The sequence below is a fragment of the Lemur catta genome, chromosome 9 (genome assembly GCF_020740605.2).
Source record: "Lemur catta isolate mLemCat1 chromosome 9, mLemCat1.pri, whole genome shotgun sequence".
In the NCBI taxonomy this organism is placed as follows: domain Eukaryota; kingdom Metazoa; phylum Chordata; class Mammalia; order Primates; family Lemuridae; genus Lemur; species Lemur catta.
In genome coordinates this window covers 51,217,936-51,234,889 of record NC_059136.1, presented here as the reverse complement: position 1 = coordinate 51,234,889, position 16,954 = coordinate 51,217,936, and the positions used below count along the sequence as shown (strand labels likewise).

Below are 16,954 nucleotides of genomic sequence, written 5' to 3'. Positions count from 1 at the left end.
AAGTGATAGCTGTTATTTAATTTGTGCTATATTCTGGTAATAATTTTTCAATTTTCTGGTGTACTGTGGCCATTAGATTCTCTGTGTTCAGTTTCATGTTTAGTATAGATGTACGTACAGTTGTATGTAGATATATGTAAATATTCTCTTATGCATATGAGACAGTATATAATACTTATATTTAAATAACATGAAACTGAATTTTCAGAGTGCAGTAAAATAAAAGTAATATTAGCTTTATTTTGTTTCTAAAATAGGTGATAGTGATTTAAAATTTTTTCATACCTTGTAAAGATTTTTCTGACTATAAAAGCATTTAAAAATATTTCACATCATTAAGGAAATTGTTTTTTTCAGGTTAAAGAAATACCTAATGTAGAAAATTTGGGAAACCCAATGAAGTATAAAGACCAAAACAAAAATTACATGTAATTCCATCATCCTAAATTATAGTTTATATTTGATTTTTGTTCTTCCATACCTCCTAAAAACCCAAGATAAAATTATCTTTTGTAGCTTTTGCTTTCTCTTATATTTTGTCAAAAATTTCTTATCACTGTAAACATTCTACAGTGTGGTTTTAATGGCTTTATATTGTTTCTTTATATCAATTTACCCTACTAGTATTTTTAACCAGTTTCCTAGGGGGATATGGAGGTTATTTTACATTTTCACTGTAATGCTGTAGTGATCATCTTCGTTTCCCTGGGCTAAATACTTAGAAATAGAATTACGTGGTTAAATGATATGCACATTTTCTGTGGTCTTGATAAATAGTTCCTAATTGTTCCCTAGAATCGTAATAGCAATTTACTTTGACACCAGCAATTATTAGAGTACCCCTTTAAGAACACTAAGTACTATGATTGTTTTTAATCTTTGCAAATGTGATAGGTGAAAACTGGTTATACTTTTTTTTTTCATTTTTAAGAGTTTTTTATATAAAGGAGATCAACCATTTGTCAGAAATGTATCTTTGCTTGTTATATGCCTGTTTAATACAGACCTTTTTAAATTATGGAAAGCTCACATTTTCAGAAAATCAGATATATCAATTTTTATCACTTTCATGTCTTCTATCCTGTAAGAACTATATAAATAATATCATCTGTTTTTCTATTCATTTAGTTTTATTTTTTGCATGAATTTCTAATATTCATCAAATTTAGGTTATACTTTATTTTTAACCTATCATTAAATTTATTGTTTCATCAGGTAGGATCACATTCAGTTTTGCTTTGTTTTGTATCTGAAGAGTTTACTGAAATAGAGTTGAATGTACACTTCAGAAATGAAGTGAAAATCCCAAGAAATCAAGAAATACAAAAATACAAAAGCACTTAAAAAATAATGTCTTTTTAGAGGAAATGATCCCTGAGGTCATCCTACTCATTTATCTAGTATCACAACACTCTTTTTGGTCTTAAAATGACCATTTTATAGTTATAAAATGACCATTTATTTTTTTCTAATTGAATACTTAGAAGAAGTATTTAGATTTAGGGTGAGTCAAAATAAATATGTCCAGATTTTTTTGAAACTGTGAAAATTAGAATCAGTTCACTTGATTACTTTGACTTTTTTGGACCAAGTCATTGTAGTAGATAGAAATTTTTTGGTGGAGTGTTAAAAGTATTGTGGGATGTCAGCACCAGTTTAGGGAATGCAGTGGCAAAAATGTAGCAGTTTAGAAAATGCTAGATACATTTAACATTTGATATTCTTTTCTGCATATGAACAATTATAAGCTTTTTAAAGTATAATAGGTCACAGGCAGCATTGGGGGCCTACATCTAGAATTTTTGACTCCAAATAGATTTCTATAATAGAATGTTCATATAGCCCTATTTAGTGTTTTTATTAAAGGGAAAAGGTGATATAGAATTCTGCAACATAATTTTTTATATCATTAAGTTACTTTTATTTAAGTTTGATTCTGATTTATAAATTATAGTTTGTCTTTAGTTATTCTGGTGGTGTATATCACACCCATTAACCATATTGAGAAATTGTACTTGTTCTAAATATAAAAAATTACAGTTATAATTTATGTGTTAGCACTACCAATACATATTACAGGTTAAGTATCCCTAATCTGAAAATCTGAAATTTGAAATGCTCCAGAATTTGAGGATGCTCAAAGGAAATGCTCACTGGAGCATTTTGGATTTTGGCTTTTCAATCAGTAAGATAACAAAAATATTTATTTCAAAATAAAAAAAAAATCTAAAATCTGAAACACTTCTGGTCATTTCAGATGGGGGTACTCAACCTGTATAAGCAAAAATAAATTCACGTTATCAAAGACTTAATTTTTTTTACTTGATTTGTAAAATTCAAACTAGATACTATATCAACAAGTCTTACACTTAATTATGATTGTGATTATGGATCCTTTTGTAGGTCCAGCCTTATTATAAAATTCCATATCAAAGGGAATTATCAAAATTCTGTAAGGAAAAATCATGATATTGGTGAAACAATATAGGAACAAATACTGTAGCCTTTGGTTATATACTTTTGTGAGGCACAAAATACAACTTTAGTTCCAGTACTGACTCTAACATAATAATTGACTCAAACTGCACAAAAGCAAATCATGTAATAATTGTTAATTCAATTTTAAATAGATTGAAATTATTTTTACTTCTCTAATCTTAGTATCATTGAGTCATTGTATATAATAAGTTAACTTCTCTATGAACCTAAAATGGTACATACACTATCCTTGGCAGAATTGGGGAAATAGTCACTTTCTGTGTGGCTTAATACTCTTGAACAACCCACAATAAGAATGGCTGCACTAGAACTAGACCATTTCTTGAGCTCCTTCTAGTTCTAAGTTTATTCAATCCTATATTTTATCTTCAAAATTAGTTTGATTTTGTATTTTGTAAAATTGGAAGGGATCCTTTTCTTATATATGATGTCAATTGATTTTTGAGAAAAATATCTTGGTGGTCGTTTTTCAGCAAAAACTCCTACCTCCTGCCATTTGATTGTGCTTTATGCTGTATAAGAACCAGAGTCACAGTTGTGCTAAACCCATTTAAATCTGTAAGAACTTTTATTCTTAGCCTCAATATGAGTGTTTGGCATCATCCTAGTTAAAGGAACACGTTTAGAAGAGGACTGTCTTTTGATAAAGTTGGTTATTTAAAGTAGAGACAGCTTTCCCCTTTTAGAGTGAGAAATGGATATTAGCTAGGTAGTCATAATACTTTTGTTCTAGACATTTACTCAGTCATTTGCTCATTCATTTGTTTAATCATTTATTAAATATCTATCATGTGTCAAGAACCAATGCTAGGTTTTGGATGTAAAAATGGAAAGGGCTAAATAGCTGCATGTTTTTGGATAAGAATCTATATATAAGGTCCTTCATAAATCTAAAATGGTATAATTCTTGGGTAGTCTGCAGGGTGTATTTTTCCCTTAGGCCCTTTTGGTTTGACTTCTGTACATACTTTTTTATGTTACCATTGACATCTTCATCACTGTCATCACTACCACTGCTAACTACAGTTTATCATTGTGGTGTGTAATGCATATAGGCAACATACATAGTGCTTAAGAATGCAAGTTCTCTGCAGCGGCACAGCCTGGATTCAGTTTATATGTCTGTGCCTCAGTGTTCTCTGCAATAGAATGTTGATGTTCCTAGGCTTTTGGTAGGACTGAATTATAATACTCATAACATACTTAGAGCAGTACATGACACATAAGCACTTAATAAAAATTAGCTATTATTAGCTATTATGTATAAAACTGGAATTATGTGTATTTTAAAAAGTAAGTTTATCAAGCATTAGTTTAAAGGTAGGTATATTTGTATATTGGTGACAAATGCCAGATTTAGGTAGCCCTTTTCTGTGGGTAGTGATATCACCTTCTCTGGGAATAAATCTTGTAACACCTGTATTCTTTTGGATATTCACATTAAATATTTAAAATATATTAATGTGAATTACAGTCACATGGTTTAAAGTTGCTTTTCGAGATACTTTCTGGCAATTCTCACCTTATAGTTTCAGTAAGATTTTGGTTTGCTTTTTCTACCACATGATTTAATAGTAGTAGAGTGTATATCAAAACTAACTTGACCTATTTTTCATGTGTTTAGAAATGTATAACTTCATTATAATTTGATATTTGACAGTTAAGTAATGAGAAGTCTTTGTAATAGAATATATGCCTGTGAAGGATTTTTAGTGAATAGAGAATATGTAATAAAATGTTTATTTCCCCCTTACACTTCAGCTATTTGAATATATTATTTAATGATCAGTGAACTTCTAGAAGTTGTTTTTTATGTAACCTGATCGAAAGTCGTGAAGCCTATGTTATTAATGATGTTTGGATGTCATAGTAATGACCTAATTTTTAAAATGTAATATCTATTGATTGTTTATAGGCTGCTTTAGAAGTTAAACCTATGTTTATTCATTTCATTAAAAAATTTAATGTTACTGGTGTTTATGAATTCAGGATGACAGGCACTTTATTGGAAAAGCCATTTAAATTGTTTTGGGAATAAAATGTTTAACACCACTAAAATTGTTTTTAAATTATTTTAAAGTATAAGATAAAATTTGTGACTTTTAAAATTAATTTTTCCTCTTGATATTTTTTAGCTATGCAAAAGCAGCCTTTTGTTTAGAGGAGCTTATGATGACTAATCCACACAACCACTTATATTGTCAACAGTATGCTGAAGTAAGTGTTTTCAGAAACAGCAATGGTATGTGATTTTATTTTGTTGCTTATTATATTATGGAATAAGAATATTTCCTTCATGTTAGGCAAGTATATAAATCTTTAAAACAGCTGATGAGTGTTGAATTGTGGGAGTAAAAGTTTTAAATTTTCAATATTGCAATGGAAATATTGATATTTTAAATTCAAAGTCCTATTTAAAACTGAAATTATTTATATTTTTATATTTATATACTGTTTACTTTCCTAAATATAAATTAATTGTGCCACATTTGTCACCATTTAATGGCTTGTGAGACATTTATAGTAATTATGATTTTAAAATCCATATTCTAGAAAATTTATATTAAAGCCAATATTTTTGGATGTTGGAAGTATTTATTTAATTTGCTTACCATTAAGGATACCAGTATAGTTGAATGCTATAGGTTAGAAGGACTTCATTATTAAGGAATGCCAGTTCACATGTAAAAGGACAATTCAATATCCAAGTCTATATTTCTAATGCTAGTAGTAGAAAATACAACATGAAGTGAAGCATTTCCAAGGCAGCTGAAATAGAAATTATACTGACTTTTTTATTGTGGCAGCATTTTTGTTTTAAAAACTACTCAGTGATATTAGTGTTCATGAAATAAATAGCTCTTGGGGGGAGGTTATGTTTTAAATTTTAGATTAGCTTTAACAACCTTAAGTGAATTCTTTTAACATCTTGTATTTGTTTACAGAATATCTGTTTCGATTACTTAATACCTATGGTATGATGAAACCATGCTATATTTCAAGGTAGTAAAATAAACAGGTTTCAGCACTCTGCAATTTTAACAGGTTAAATATACCCAAGGTGGACTTGAAAATCTCGAACTTTCAAGAAAGTACTTTGCACAGGCATTGAAACTGAACAACAGAAATATGAGAGCTTTGTTTGGGCTTTACATGGTGAGTTGAGGTGCATGTTTAATATTATTTTTTAAAATCTGTAACTTAAAATCCATTTAACTATTCCCTTCAATCACTCCCTTGTTTTTTGTATTTTATTGATGAACATATGATTTTTTTCCCTAGTTAATTATGAGCAATAAGTTGTAAGGCAGTTTTAATTTTGAATGTTAATACATCCTAGCTGTTTGACATTTCATTGTAAAATATCTTTTATCATATCAGAATTGAAATCTGCCCTTATAAAATTAAATAGTAACAGATACAAAACCATATTATGTATTTTAATTGTTTTGATATTCTTGGATTTATGCCCAACATTATTGTATTTCTTTCCTAAATTATACTAATATCAGATATTTTTAAACTGTACTGATAAAAGACATATTAGAAATAAAACCTCTAATATGTCAAATTAAAACATGTTTTATGGTGTAGAAGAACAGTTTGGAAATTGTGGAAAGTATGGAAGTATCGTTTATATTTATGAAAGGAAGAGCTTAGAAAAGTCAATTAAGAAGAGCTGTGTGAAATAGAGGAAGAATTTGCTGACCTTTAAAATATATGTAAAATGAACAACTCTCTGCAATCAGAAAGGCTGGGAAAATAAACTTTAGTGGTCAGTTAGTTCTTTGAAATTTTGATTTATCTTAGTCTTATGGACTTTTTCATGAGTATCTTACTGTTTGGATTCAGTGAAAAAAATTGATTGAAGAAATGGAGGATAGGAAGAAACATAAATTAAATACATATAGCAAAATATGGTTAGAAAATAGTTCAAAGAAATTTCAAGAAAATTTTCCTGGATTCTACCAGAGCCAGTTGCAGTGGCTTAGAGTATAGTATAGTAGTGGTATCTCTTTACAAATAAATTAAATACTCATCTTTAAAACTATATAACAACAAATTATTAATAATGATAATTTATACATAGTACTTCATGTGCCAGGCAGTGTGTCTGAGCTCTATTTTTTGTGTAAATCATTAAATCCTCACATCGGTTATTTGAGTAGGTACTCAAATTTGAGTAGTTACTCTTAATGTGACTATTTCACAGATGGTGAGACTGAGACACAGAGATTCAATTAATTTGTCCAAAGATAGACACAGAGCTCTTAAGTGATTGATCTGGCATTCCAGCCCAGGCAGTGGACTCCAGAATTTTTTTCTTAACTGCTGCATTTACTGAAATGCATACCAAAAAGGTGACATTAAAGACTTAGAGGTGTAAAAATCAGATTTTGGCATATAGATTCCTCTTTGGCAGATGAGGAAACACAGGTGAAATGACCTGTAGCACAGGCTAGGTATAAAAGAAAGACAACCTTGTTTTTAATCACATAGATCCTTTTAAGAGTAAGATATATTTAAGAATGAGACAAAAGTTCTATCTTTCTCTCCCTAGAAATACAAACATATATTTAAAAATTAGCATAAGACTTTGGGGGTTTACATATTCTTTAATGCATCTCTAATTAAGAATCCCTCATTTAAATACATTTTTAAAAAGGAGAAGGTGGATCAAATTGCAGTGGCTAATCAGTTCTGTGAAACAGTTTGAAAACTTTTGGTATAATGAAAAGAGAAATGGATTAGAGATAAGGAGAATCTCCTTTATTTCAAAGACTTCTATTAACTTGCTTTGGTCAAGTTAAGTCACTACTATTGGACTTAGTTTTCTCACCTATTAATGTAGGAACTTGGGGTAAATTATATTTGAGGGTTTTTTCTATTATATTCAAAAATTCTATAATTCCAGCATTGGGAAGCTAATTCAATAACAATGAATAATATCAACAATATTCTACAGTGGTAAAGTGCTTTTGGTTTATAAAGTGTTCTTCCATGGCTTGCTTCTTTACTTTATTTAAATGGTATGGGATTTTACCTTTAAGAGCTGTCATAATAGATATGTACTTAAATAATTTTAGATATTATTTAAAATATTTCCTTTCTCTTTCCATTACTTTGGGTTATATTATATTTTAAAATATATTTTCATTTTAAACACTAACTTCATTCAACTTTGTGTTTTTGATTATCTTGACTCAAAAAAAGGAATTTTGTTTTTGATGTTTCTTTTTTGCTTTTAGTCAGCAAGTCATATTGCTTCTAATCCAAAAGCAAGTGCAAAAACAAAAAAGGACAACATGAAATATGCTAGTTGGGCAGCTAGTCAAATAAACAGAGCTTATCAGGTTAGTATTGACAATTTGTTATCACATAGGTCAGTTAATATATTTCTTAGTTATTTCCATTTCTACAAACTACAAAGTCACATGTCTAGCATTGGACTTTTATGCTTCAGGGCCTTTATCAAATGTGATTTATTTGTGTAGAATTAATTTATGGTTTTAGGACCACTTTTTTTTTTCTTACCCAGAAGAAATCTATTAGTATTATTGTCTCATAATTAACCTTACTATCTGGAAATCTCAGTGTTTCTGCATTTTTCAAATGTAAAGTAATTCTAAAAACCTAGAAAAGATAAATAAATTGCATGATGGATTTCAGAAGCAGGTTGGGTAGGTGAGTGTATTATTAATCATAGGTATCTCAAGAAATAGAAAGCATAAAAGTAAACTAATCAAACTATATAGCAAAGTTTGTGCAGTTTGCTTATACTTCAGATCTTATATAGAAACTTCTCCATTCACTTCGTAGTTTTCTGAAGCTTGTTCCTAAGGAGATTTTTCAGGAAATTTTTTATGGGAAATTTGCTCATGGAAAACATCCTCTTACATCTTGCATGTTTATAACTACTCATCTATAACCTTTATATTTAAAAAACAATTTGGCTATACGTACTTTGGCTTAAACTTTACTCATCTTAAATATGTTGTTCCATTGTTTTTTTAGGATAAAATATTGCTGTCAAGAAGTCTGATGCCATCCTGATTTTCTTTCTCTCATAAGTGACTTAGACTCTTTGTCTGGTTACCCAAACAATTTTTTTCTTTACCTTTTAAATCCAATAGTCTTACTGTGTGACATGTCTTACTGATTATTCTTGAGTTAGTTGTCCCAAATATACAATACACCCATTTAGTATGTAGATTTAGTCCTCTCAGGTGAGAAAAGTTGCTTTTAGAATTATTTTTTTTTGGTTCGCCTGAGTGTTCTTTTTTAGAGCTCCAATTATATTGTATACTTATAATTTCCTTTTCCTATGTCCTCTATTCATTTTCTTTCCATTTCTGTCATCTTCTGTATTTTATTTTATTCTTTTTTTCTCCATAATAATTTTTGATGGAGTGGGTTCATGTTCTTTTTCTTGTTCCAGGTATTTTTCCTGGACTATTAGGAGGAGATGGTTATGGAGTGGGAGAAGTTGGAGATAGGATAGGGTAGCTTTCCCAGCTTGACTTTTTAGTCACTTGCTTCTTTTTGTTACTGAGAACTCAGATATAACCTGTCTGTATAGCTATTGTTTTTCAGAACTAAGTCTTACTCAGAAAGATTTTCTAGCCCCAGCCCTATGTTCTACCTATAGAGCTCTAAAGATCTTGAATTATGAGGTGTTGCTCTCAGTTTTAAATCTATATATACATATTATTGTTATGGTGTTTTTGTTTTTCATTTTGTTTTCTTCTAGGATTACCGTCCCTGGGCATCGCTCCCTGCCTCATCCTCCCTTATCTGAACCATCTTTCCCTCTTACCCAAGTGTTTCTTCCCTATTCAATTGGGTTTCAGTTTCCAATAATTTTCCTTCAGGGGGTGAGGTTTTGTCTTTCTGGAAGAGAATGTTTGCTGAATATTTCAGAAATTTTTAGGTATTAGATGGTTAGATTCATTTCATTTCACATTTGCATACAGTTTTTACACTTCTCTTTGTTTTGGAGCCTGTGAAGACTTTCTCAGTTTTGTAGACCTTTTGCAGATTTATCAACTCAGATCCTTTTGTTTGAGGGATTAAGTATTAGTTCATTTTTTTTTAATTTTTGGTTTCTTGCAGAGTAGTGTAGGTAGTGCACTATTATATCCTGTTGCTTCTACCAAACAGCTGTTGATCTTTTGTAGGTCCTGCTATTGGTGACATAATCACATTATAGGATTTTAGAAAATTGTTAATCTAATTTTTTTGAAGATATCATCTGTAGGCTTGTTTTCAGTTATGTTGCTTTGGTGCTGTTTTCTTTTTTGTTTTTGTACTCCTTGTTGGAGAAGATTGGGGAGATTAAAAAAATTTAGTGCCTCCACAATCACATCATTGAAAGTCGTCACCTTTGTGTATTTTTGTTATCTATTATAGAGCATGTTAGTTCTGTTGGCATATTGTAAGCCAGAATATTTAAAAGTACTAGCTAGGCTTTGCTTCTTAAAATGCAGTTTGGGATAGCTGAGATCTGTAATGGGGTTCCACGTAGAGTAGAATTGGGGGGGATGTGATTTAAAGATAAGACTTGTATAATATAAAACTAATGGTATGCACATTGCATCGTTTTAAGATATTTATGAGAAACAACTAGCTGCTCAAAGAGTGCTTTTTTTTGATACATTATGACTATTTTTATTAAGTTATAAACATACACAGAAAAAAGAACCCAAGTTATAAGTGTGCATGTCAATGAATAATACAAGGTAAGTGTATCCAGGCTAATAAATATAATGTAAACATAACATCCCCTAATCCTCTTGGTACATCCTGTCAATGTCTACTCCTATCTTCCTCAAGAGTACTGACCCTATAGTTTATGGAATCATATGGTATGTATTTATTCTTGTCTGGCATATTTCACTCACTGTTAGCTTATGAGATTTATCGTTGTACATGTCTGTAGTTCATTCATTTTCATTGTACTGTAGTCTATTGTATGAACATATCATAATTTAGTCAGTTGTTGAGCATTTGTGTTATTTCCTGTTTGAGGCTATTGCAAATAATGCTACACTGAATATTGCCATACAGGTCTTTTGCTGTACATGTACATGCACTTCAGATGAGAATATACCTTTGAGCGGAAATACTGGGGCATAGAATGTGTGTATATTTAACTTTAGTAGATAAAGGCAAATCAGTTGTTTACTCCCAACAGAAGTATTTGAGAGTTCTAATAGTTCCACTTCTTCCTCAACACTTGTTTCTGTCAGTCTTTGTCATTACAGCCGTTCTGGTGTTGGTGTATTGGCATTTCATAGTTTTATTTTGCTTGTCCTTGATGATCAGTGATTTTGAACCCTTCCATATGTTTATAGTCATTTGGATATCCTCTTTCATGAAATCTCTCTTTCTCATTGGTTTGTATGACTCTTATTTTTTAAGTTTTCTAGTTATGAGCTCTTTTTTATGTTATACGTGTAGCAAATATCTCTTAACTCCTTACTTGCTTTCACTGTCACATGATTTTGATGAATAGAGGTTCTGAAGTTAAATGTGTTCAGATTTATCCATCATTTTCTTTATCGTTTGTATTTTTTGTGTTCTGTTTAAGAAACCTTTTGCTACTCCATGATCATAAAGACAATCTTGCGTCTTTAGTATTTCCGTTCTTTTTCTTTTCAGACTGTCAGTAATGCACTTGGAATTGATTTTTATGTATGATGTAAAGTAGGGGTCAATTTCTCCCCATGTGGATATCCAGTGTTTCTTTCCCTCTCTGTATTCTATCATAAGCCCTGTTCCATGGAAGCTAATTCAGTGTAGTAGTTCAGAGGAAATCATAGATGCTAAATCCATGTTGTCTGGGATCAAAATTTAGCTCTGATATGCAATCTGGATAAATTACATAACTTCTTACATTGGGCCTAGCTTTTCTTCTGCAGGACGAACATAATAAAATTATTTTGTGAATTAAAAGAGTTAAAGCGTAATTTTCACCAAATTGCAGTAATACATGTTGCATTGTGTTTATTAATCACATGCTATACATTTATTATGCCTGCTCTGATCCTTGCAATAATAATAACAATCATTATAATAGCAAATATTTATAAAGAATTTATTATGAGCTAGGCACTTTTCCTGTTTTAGACATGAGGAATTTAAAGCATGGAAAGATTAAATAACTTTCCCAAGATGGCACAGCTGGCTATTGACAGAGCTGTTTTCAGACACAGGCAGTCTGACTCCAGAGTTGGTACTCTTAAGGGTCACAATACACTGCCTCTATAAAGATATGTCAGGTATAAATGTATCCTAAACTGTCATTACAGAGTCTAACTCCCTCCTCAATTATTTTCTTATGTGAACAACTGATATCCTACCCCCATACGTTTCTCTTCGTTTCAGACTGAAATCTCTTAATAGTAACTGACCTCAAGAGTTTTGTTTTGTTTGGGTTTTTTTTTTTTTCTTTCTCCCCATCTCTTCAGTGATACAAAGCCCCCTTGATTAGATCTCCAGGCAAACATGTCCTTCCCTAACTTACGAGATGTACTTTACCACTGGACATGAATCTATCGTTTCAGTATTTTAAGCCATTGTTCATAGAATCAGATTCTGTTCTTTGATAACATTTGCCCTCCCTACCATTCTCTTTCTCTTTTGTTTGGTATGTTATTAGATCCATTTCCTTTCCATAAAGTCTTATTTGATAAAGACTCAATGTTTTTGGAAAGAGCTCTGGTAGCATCACTTGTGCTCTTCAGTCTTTTGAGTTGGGCATCGTAAACTCCATATTAGCCAGCAATGTTTTCCACATCTTTATTGAAGGTGTGATTTGCCTTTTCTTCACTCCCTAGGAAAGGATAATACAAGGAATTTTTCTCAACAGTTTCTCATTCATTTTGGATACCACTCCAGGAAGATAATAAACCTCTCAGTTGGTCATGCTAGGTTTCTGTATAGCAACTTTTAATACTTCTCAACTGGGAATCACCTCTCATGCAAAATTTATTTTTATCTCTTGGTACCAGTAAAAGATTTAGAATAAAATCTCTTGATGCTTTTGAAGCATTTGTATTCTCTGCTTTCTCTACAGAGGTTCTGTATTGTTTTCCTATGAATCAGATTCCATCAATATTTGTACCCATTACCATTGCTAACTTAATGGTTTAAAATACCAATTTATTTTCTTATGATTCTGTTCGTAGGCAGTTTGGCTTGAGATCAGTTGAGTAATTCCACTAGTGTCGCCTAGGCTCATTCATGTTTTTGCGGTATGCTGGTGGTCAATGGCCTCACTCAAACAACAGCTTGATAGTTGACTTTCTGTCAGCTGCGGGTGCTGGGCCTTGTGTCTCTCATTCAGCAGTTTAACTTGGAGTTATTCACAGGGTGATCTCAGGGTTCCAAGAGTAGCAAACAGGCAAACTCCAATGTTTACATGCTTTTTAAGCATCTAGTTGTATCACATTTTACTATTATCCCAGTGGCCAAACCAAGTCACTTAGTCAACCCAGATTCAAGGGATGTAATACTTCACCTGTCAATGGGAAGAGAAACATGGTCATTTGGCTATTTATTACACTCTTGTATAACTTCATAAGTCCTATCCTTTTGTTTTAGTTTATTTTCATCAATTTTATTGAAGTATAATTTACATGCAATAAAATACACACATTTGTATACACCCCTCTCACCATCACTCCACCCAAGATGTACAGCATTTCCATCACCCCAGAAAATTTCTTTCTGCTGCTTTGCAGTCAATCCCCACCCCCTTCACTGGGAGGCAGGCAAGCACTGATGTAATTTTTATCACCAAACATTAGTTTGTCTGTACTGGAACTTTATATAAATGAGATCATAGGTTATATGCTCTTCTGTGTCTGGATTCTTTCACTCAGCATGATGTTTCTGAGATTTATTCATCTACCATTCCATTTCACTTATCCTATTACTTTCTCTATCCATGTTATTTTCCACAAATTATGTGAAGGTAAATTTTAGCCCAGTGTATTGCAGTTATTGCAGTATTATTGGCCTCTGAAATTGATAAGCAAGTTTTTATTATTTGGCTGTTTTTGTGTTCTTTCTGGTGACTTTTCTTTTAGATCTAAACAGAATTATGAAAGAAGAATTTACTTAAGCAAAATCTCACTGTATGAAAACAAAAATACAGAATTTGTGAATAATATAGAAAAATAACTTTCAGAGATTGACACTTTTTAATTAGGTAAATCTCTGGGATCTAATTGAGAACTTCATGACTCATATCGAAGCATATAAGCTAGTATAAAGTATATAATAAATATTCCTTATGTTACTTTTCTAGATATATTTATGAATTGGAGACAATTAGGTTTTAAGAACTGCTTTTCTTTCTTTGTTTCCACTTAATAATGAAACAGAATATGGTTTCTACTTGCTCTTCAGTTAGGTAATTGGTTTAGCATGTTCAGTAGAGGCAGGCACATTTGATTAATGCTCATGAAAAATTTTAATGTGAACCCACTCACAATAATTTTTCAGATAAATGCTTCTTTGGTACACTGTTAAATCTGTCTGTGCTAGTGATCCATATGTTATTTATGATTGCAGTAGTGATCGTGTTAATATCCTTTGGGGAAATAGAAAATTAAATCATGATTTGAGGAAAAAAAAATGATTCCAACTTAATCAGTTAAATTACCATATAATTGTGGAATAGACAAAATAATTGCATGTCAGGTAAAATTTGAAGCGATGGATTTATATTGCCAACTTCCTTTTTATTTGTTCTGACACAAGTAAATTAGTTTGGTTTATTCTAAATTACACTGTTTGTCAGTAGTGTTGACACCATCTTAGGTGATTTTTTTTTTAATTAGCTAATTTTTAAAAATTGCACTCCCTATTATGTTTATTATGTTTAAGTACAAACCAAGAAAAATGCTATATTTTAAGATATGTTATGACTTTAGTGGTACAAATTTTTTCATTTTTACTTTGCTATTTAAAAACATTAGAATAAATGTTACTCTGTGGTGTCCTATTTTTGTACCCCTCCCCCAACCCATCAAAGGCTTTTTCAGAATTAAACCTTTAAGTATCTGATTAGGACCATTCCTGTTTACCTTGGCTAGGCAGTGGTAAAAGAAGAGGCTTTTTGTTCTTGGTAAATCCTTGTGAAAGTGAATTTATCAACTGGATAATAGAAGTAATAAGCATGCCCCACATCCTTCACTCCCCAAGGGAAATTATGGAAAGACAAAGGTTTAAATGTGTTATGGCTTTTACCATATTTTGTAATTATAACATATTTTTAACATTTGAATTCCTTAAATTACTGATGCCTTATGAAAGACAGGGTGATCTTGATTTTTCTTGTTCCCTGGCATTTCCGCTAGAAACACCCTTTATTTACTCTGTCAATTCAAGATTCAACCACAGAAGCTAATGGTTTGGGTTAGGAAGTAAGGGAATCATAATGTTAAGCTGTATAGCCAGAGGGGTCAGAGGCAGGTTACTAATTCCTGAAGCCTATGGCTTCTATGATGTTACCTGTGCTTGATCACTTGATCTTTCTGAACAGGTCATGAGAAGTTTGCCAAATTAAGTTAATTACAAAAGAGAAGAAACACGTCATAAATCAAGTACTAAGTACTTAAGACAGAATTGCTATTTAAAGGAATAAGTCACTTGAAAATGTATTGAGTGGTTAGATGTTAACTTAAAAATACTAGATGTTGCTAATAACACATTTTAATCACTACTTTAACAAGGGAGAAAACAGGTAATATAGACGTAATAAACTTTTCCCCACCCACACAAGGAACACTTATCTAGTAAATCTGTTGTGTTAAATCAGACTGATAAATGATGGGAATTGTCAGTCCAGTGAGAAAACTCATTTTGAAATCAGCATGGGGTATTCAACAGTGTTTCCCCCACTGATTATGTATACTACATTGAACTTAATATGCCAGGAATTTTCTTTTAAATATACAAAGATAGTATACATTTTGTGTATATACTTGCACAGTATGTTTTCATTGTAAAGTTCAGTCCCAGTTTGGTTTTATAAAGTAAATTAAAACTTTGCATACTTTAAAACATGTTTATATCATTTTAATATGTAGCATTGTTTTGTTTTGTTTTGTTTTGTTTTTACTCATCTAGGTTCTAGAGCATAGAGTTTTACTTGACAACTCTGCAGAAACAATATCATCAGGCAGCAATCTGGGAACCTAAAAAAATTATGACCTACTTTAAATAATTTTAGAGATTACTTGCAACTTTAAAATATTTTTTAGAAAGCACTTTCATTTTGATTATATCCTTGTTTGAAATTTAAAAAATCTGTTCAGAGACCAGATAAGTAGAAATGATTTACATTCCTACATAAATATGTTAAATTTCATTTAAAAATTATACTTTTTATTTCATAAATGTATTCAGGTTTAAATAGAATAGTTTTAAAATCAAATCTATAACTTTATAGGTTATCATACTACTTAAATTGGCCAAGTATGCAGTGAAATCTTTGAATACTTCAAATGAAGATGAAATATTAATAAAATTGTCCTTAAAACCCAAATTTTATTCTTATTGAAACAAAAGAACTTAACTTGATTTCATGCTAGTGATAAAATAGTTAATGTTAAGTTTCATTACAATGTGAGGGTAAGATTGTGATTTTGAACCTGCCACTGAAATTGAGCCTAATTGAGCTTTTTTTTTTTTTTTTTTTTAATTAGTTTGCAGGTCGAAGTAAGAAGGAAACCAAATACTCTCTTAAGGCAGTCGAAGACATGTTGGAAACATTGCAGATCACCCAGTCTTAAGGTTTCAAAAACTCTCTGACGTTAGATTTCACAACTGCACAATTGAACTTAATGGCCTGTGACTTATTTAATAAATGCCCCATGCTATTTATATACTACAGTAATTTTCTGGTAAGAAGGCAGTTGTAAAGAATGTGTTTATATAAACCTAAAAATGCCTTTTAACTGCTAAGCAGAAAGATGGGGGAAATCCATGGAAGAGAGATTTAAGACTTATTGATTGTACATCAGTCTCTTCATATCACACACACACATATATATAAAATATAACTCTGATGTAGAAATAACCTTGTTAAATAAACCATGATGATTTATTAAACTTGCATATGAAGATTCTAGCTCCATTTTGTTGTATTCGTAGTGAATATATTGTTTTAGAACTCAATTTCTTTCTCACTGGTGAGTGGAAATACACAGGATACACAGCCGACAGAAAGAAATTTTTTGACTTTGTTTGTACTGTCAGGTTGAATTTTGCTCTGGATTCCAGTGGGCTATTTGAATTGTTTTATCTGCTATAATGTTATTCTGATAAATCTTGCTTAAAACATGTCATTTTCCAAAGTTCAGCAATATCTCTTTGTAAAAATTTTTGTTTTGACAAAGGACATAATTGAGATTTTTACCTATAAAATGCCTTAAGGTTAATT

At 31.0% G+C, this 16,954-nt stretch overlaps 1 protein-coding gene across 3 annotated transcripts in view; it reads left to right on the top strand.

Annotated features, from left to right (window-relative positions):
* The window catches only part of EMC2 (ER membrane protein complex subunit 2), a 49,626-nt gene extending 32,997 nt beyond the window's left edge, over positions 1–16,629 (top strand). For 2 of the 3 annotated variants that reach the window (XM_045560428.1, XM_045560430.1), the window contains exons 8-11: positions 4,635–4,716; positions 5,545–5,655; positions 7,749–7,853; positions 16,218–16,629. In XM_045560428.1, coding sequence (XP_045416384.1) covers positions 4,635–4,716; positions 5,545–5,655; positions 7,749–7,853; positions 16,218–16,304 — 385 coding nt within the window. In that variant the 3' untranslated portion in view covers positions 16,305–16,629. The remainder of the gene's footprint in view (positions 1–4,634; positions 4,717–5,544; positions 5,656–7,748; positions 7,854–16,217) is intronic. The other variant, XM_045560429.1, reaches the window with a different exon arrangement.
* Positions 16,630–16,954: the final 325 nt, after the last annotated feature.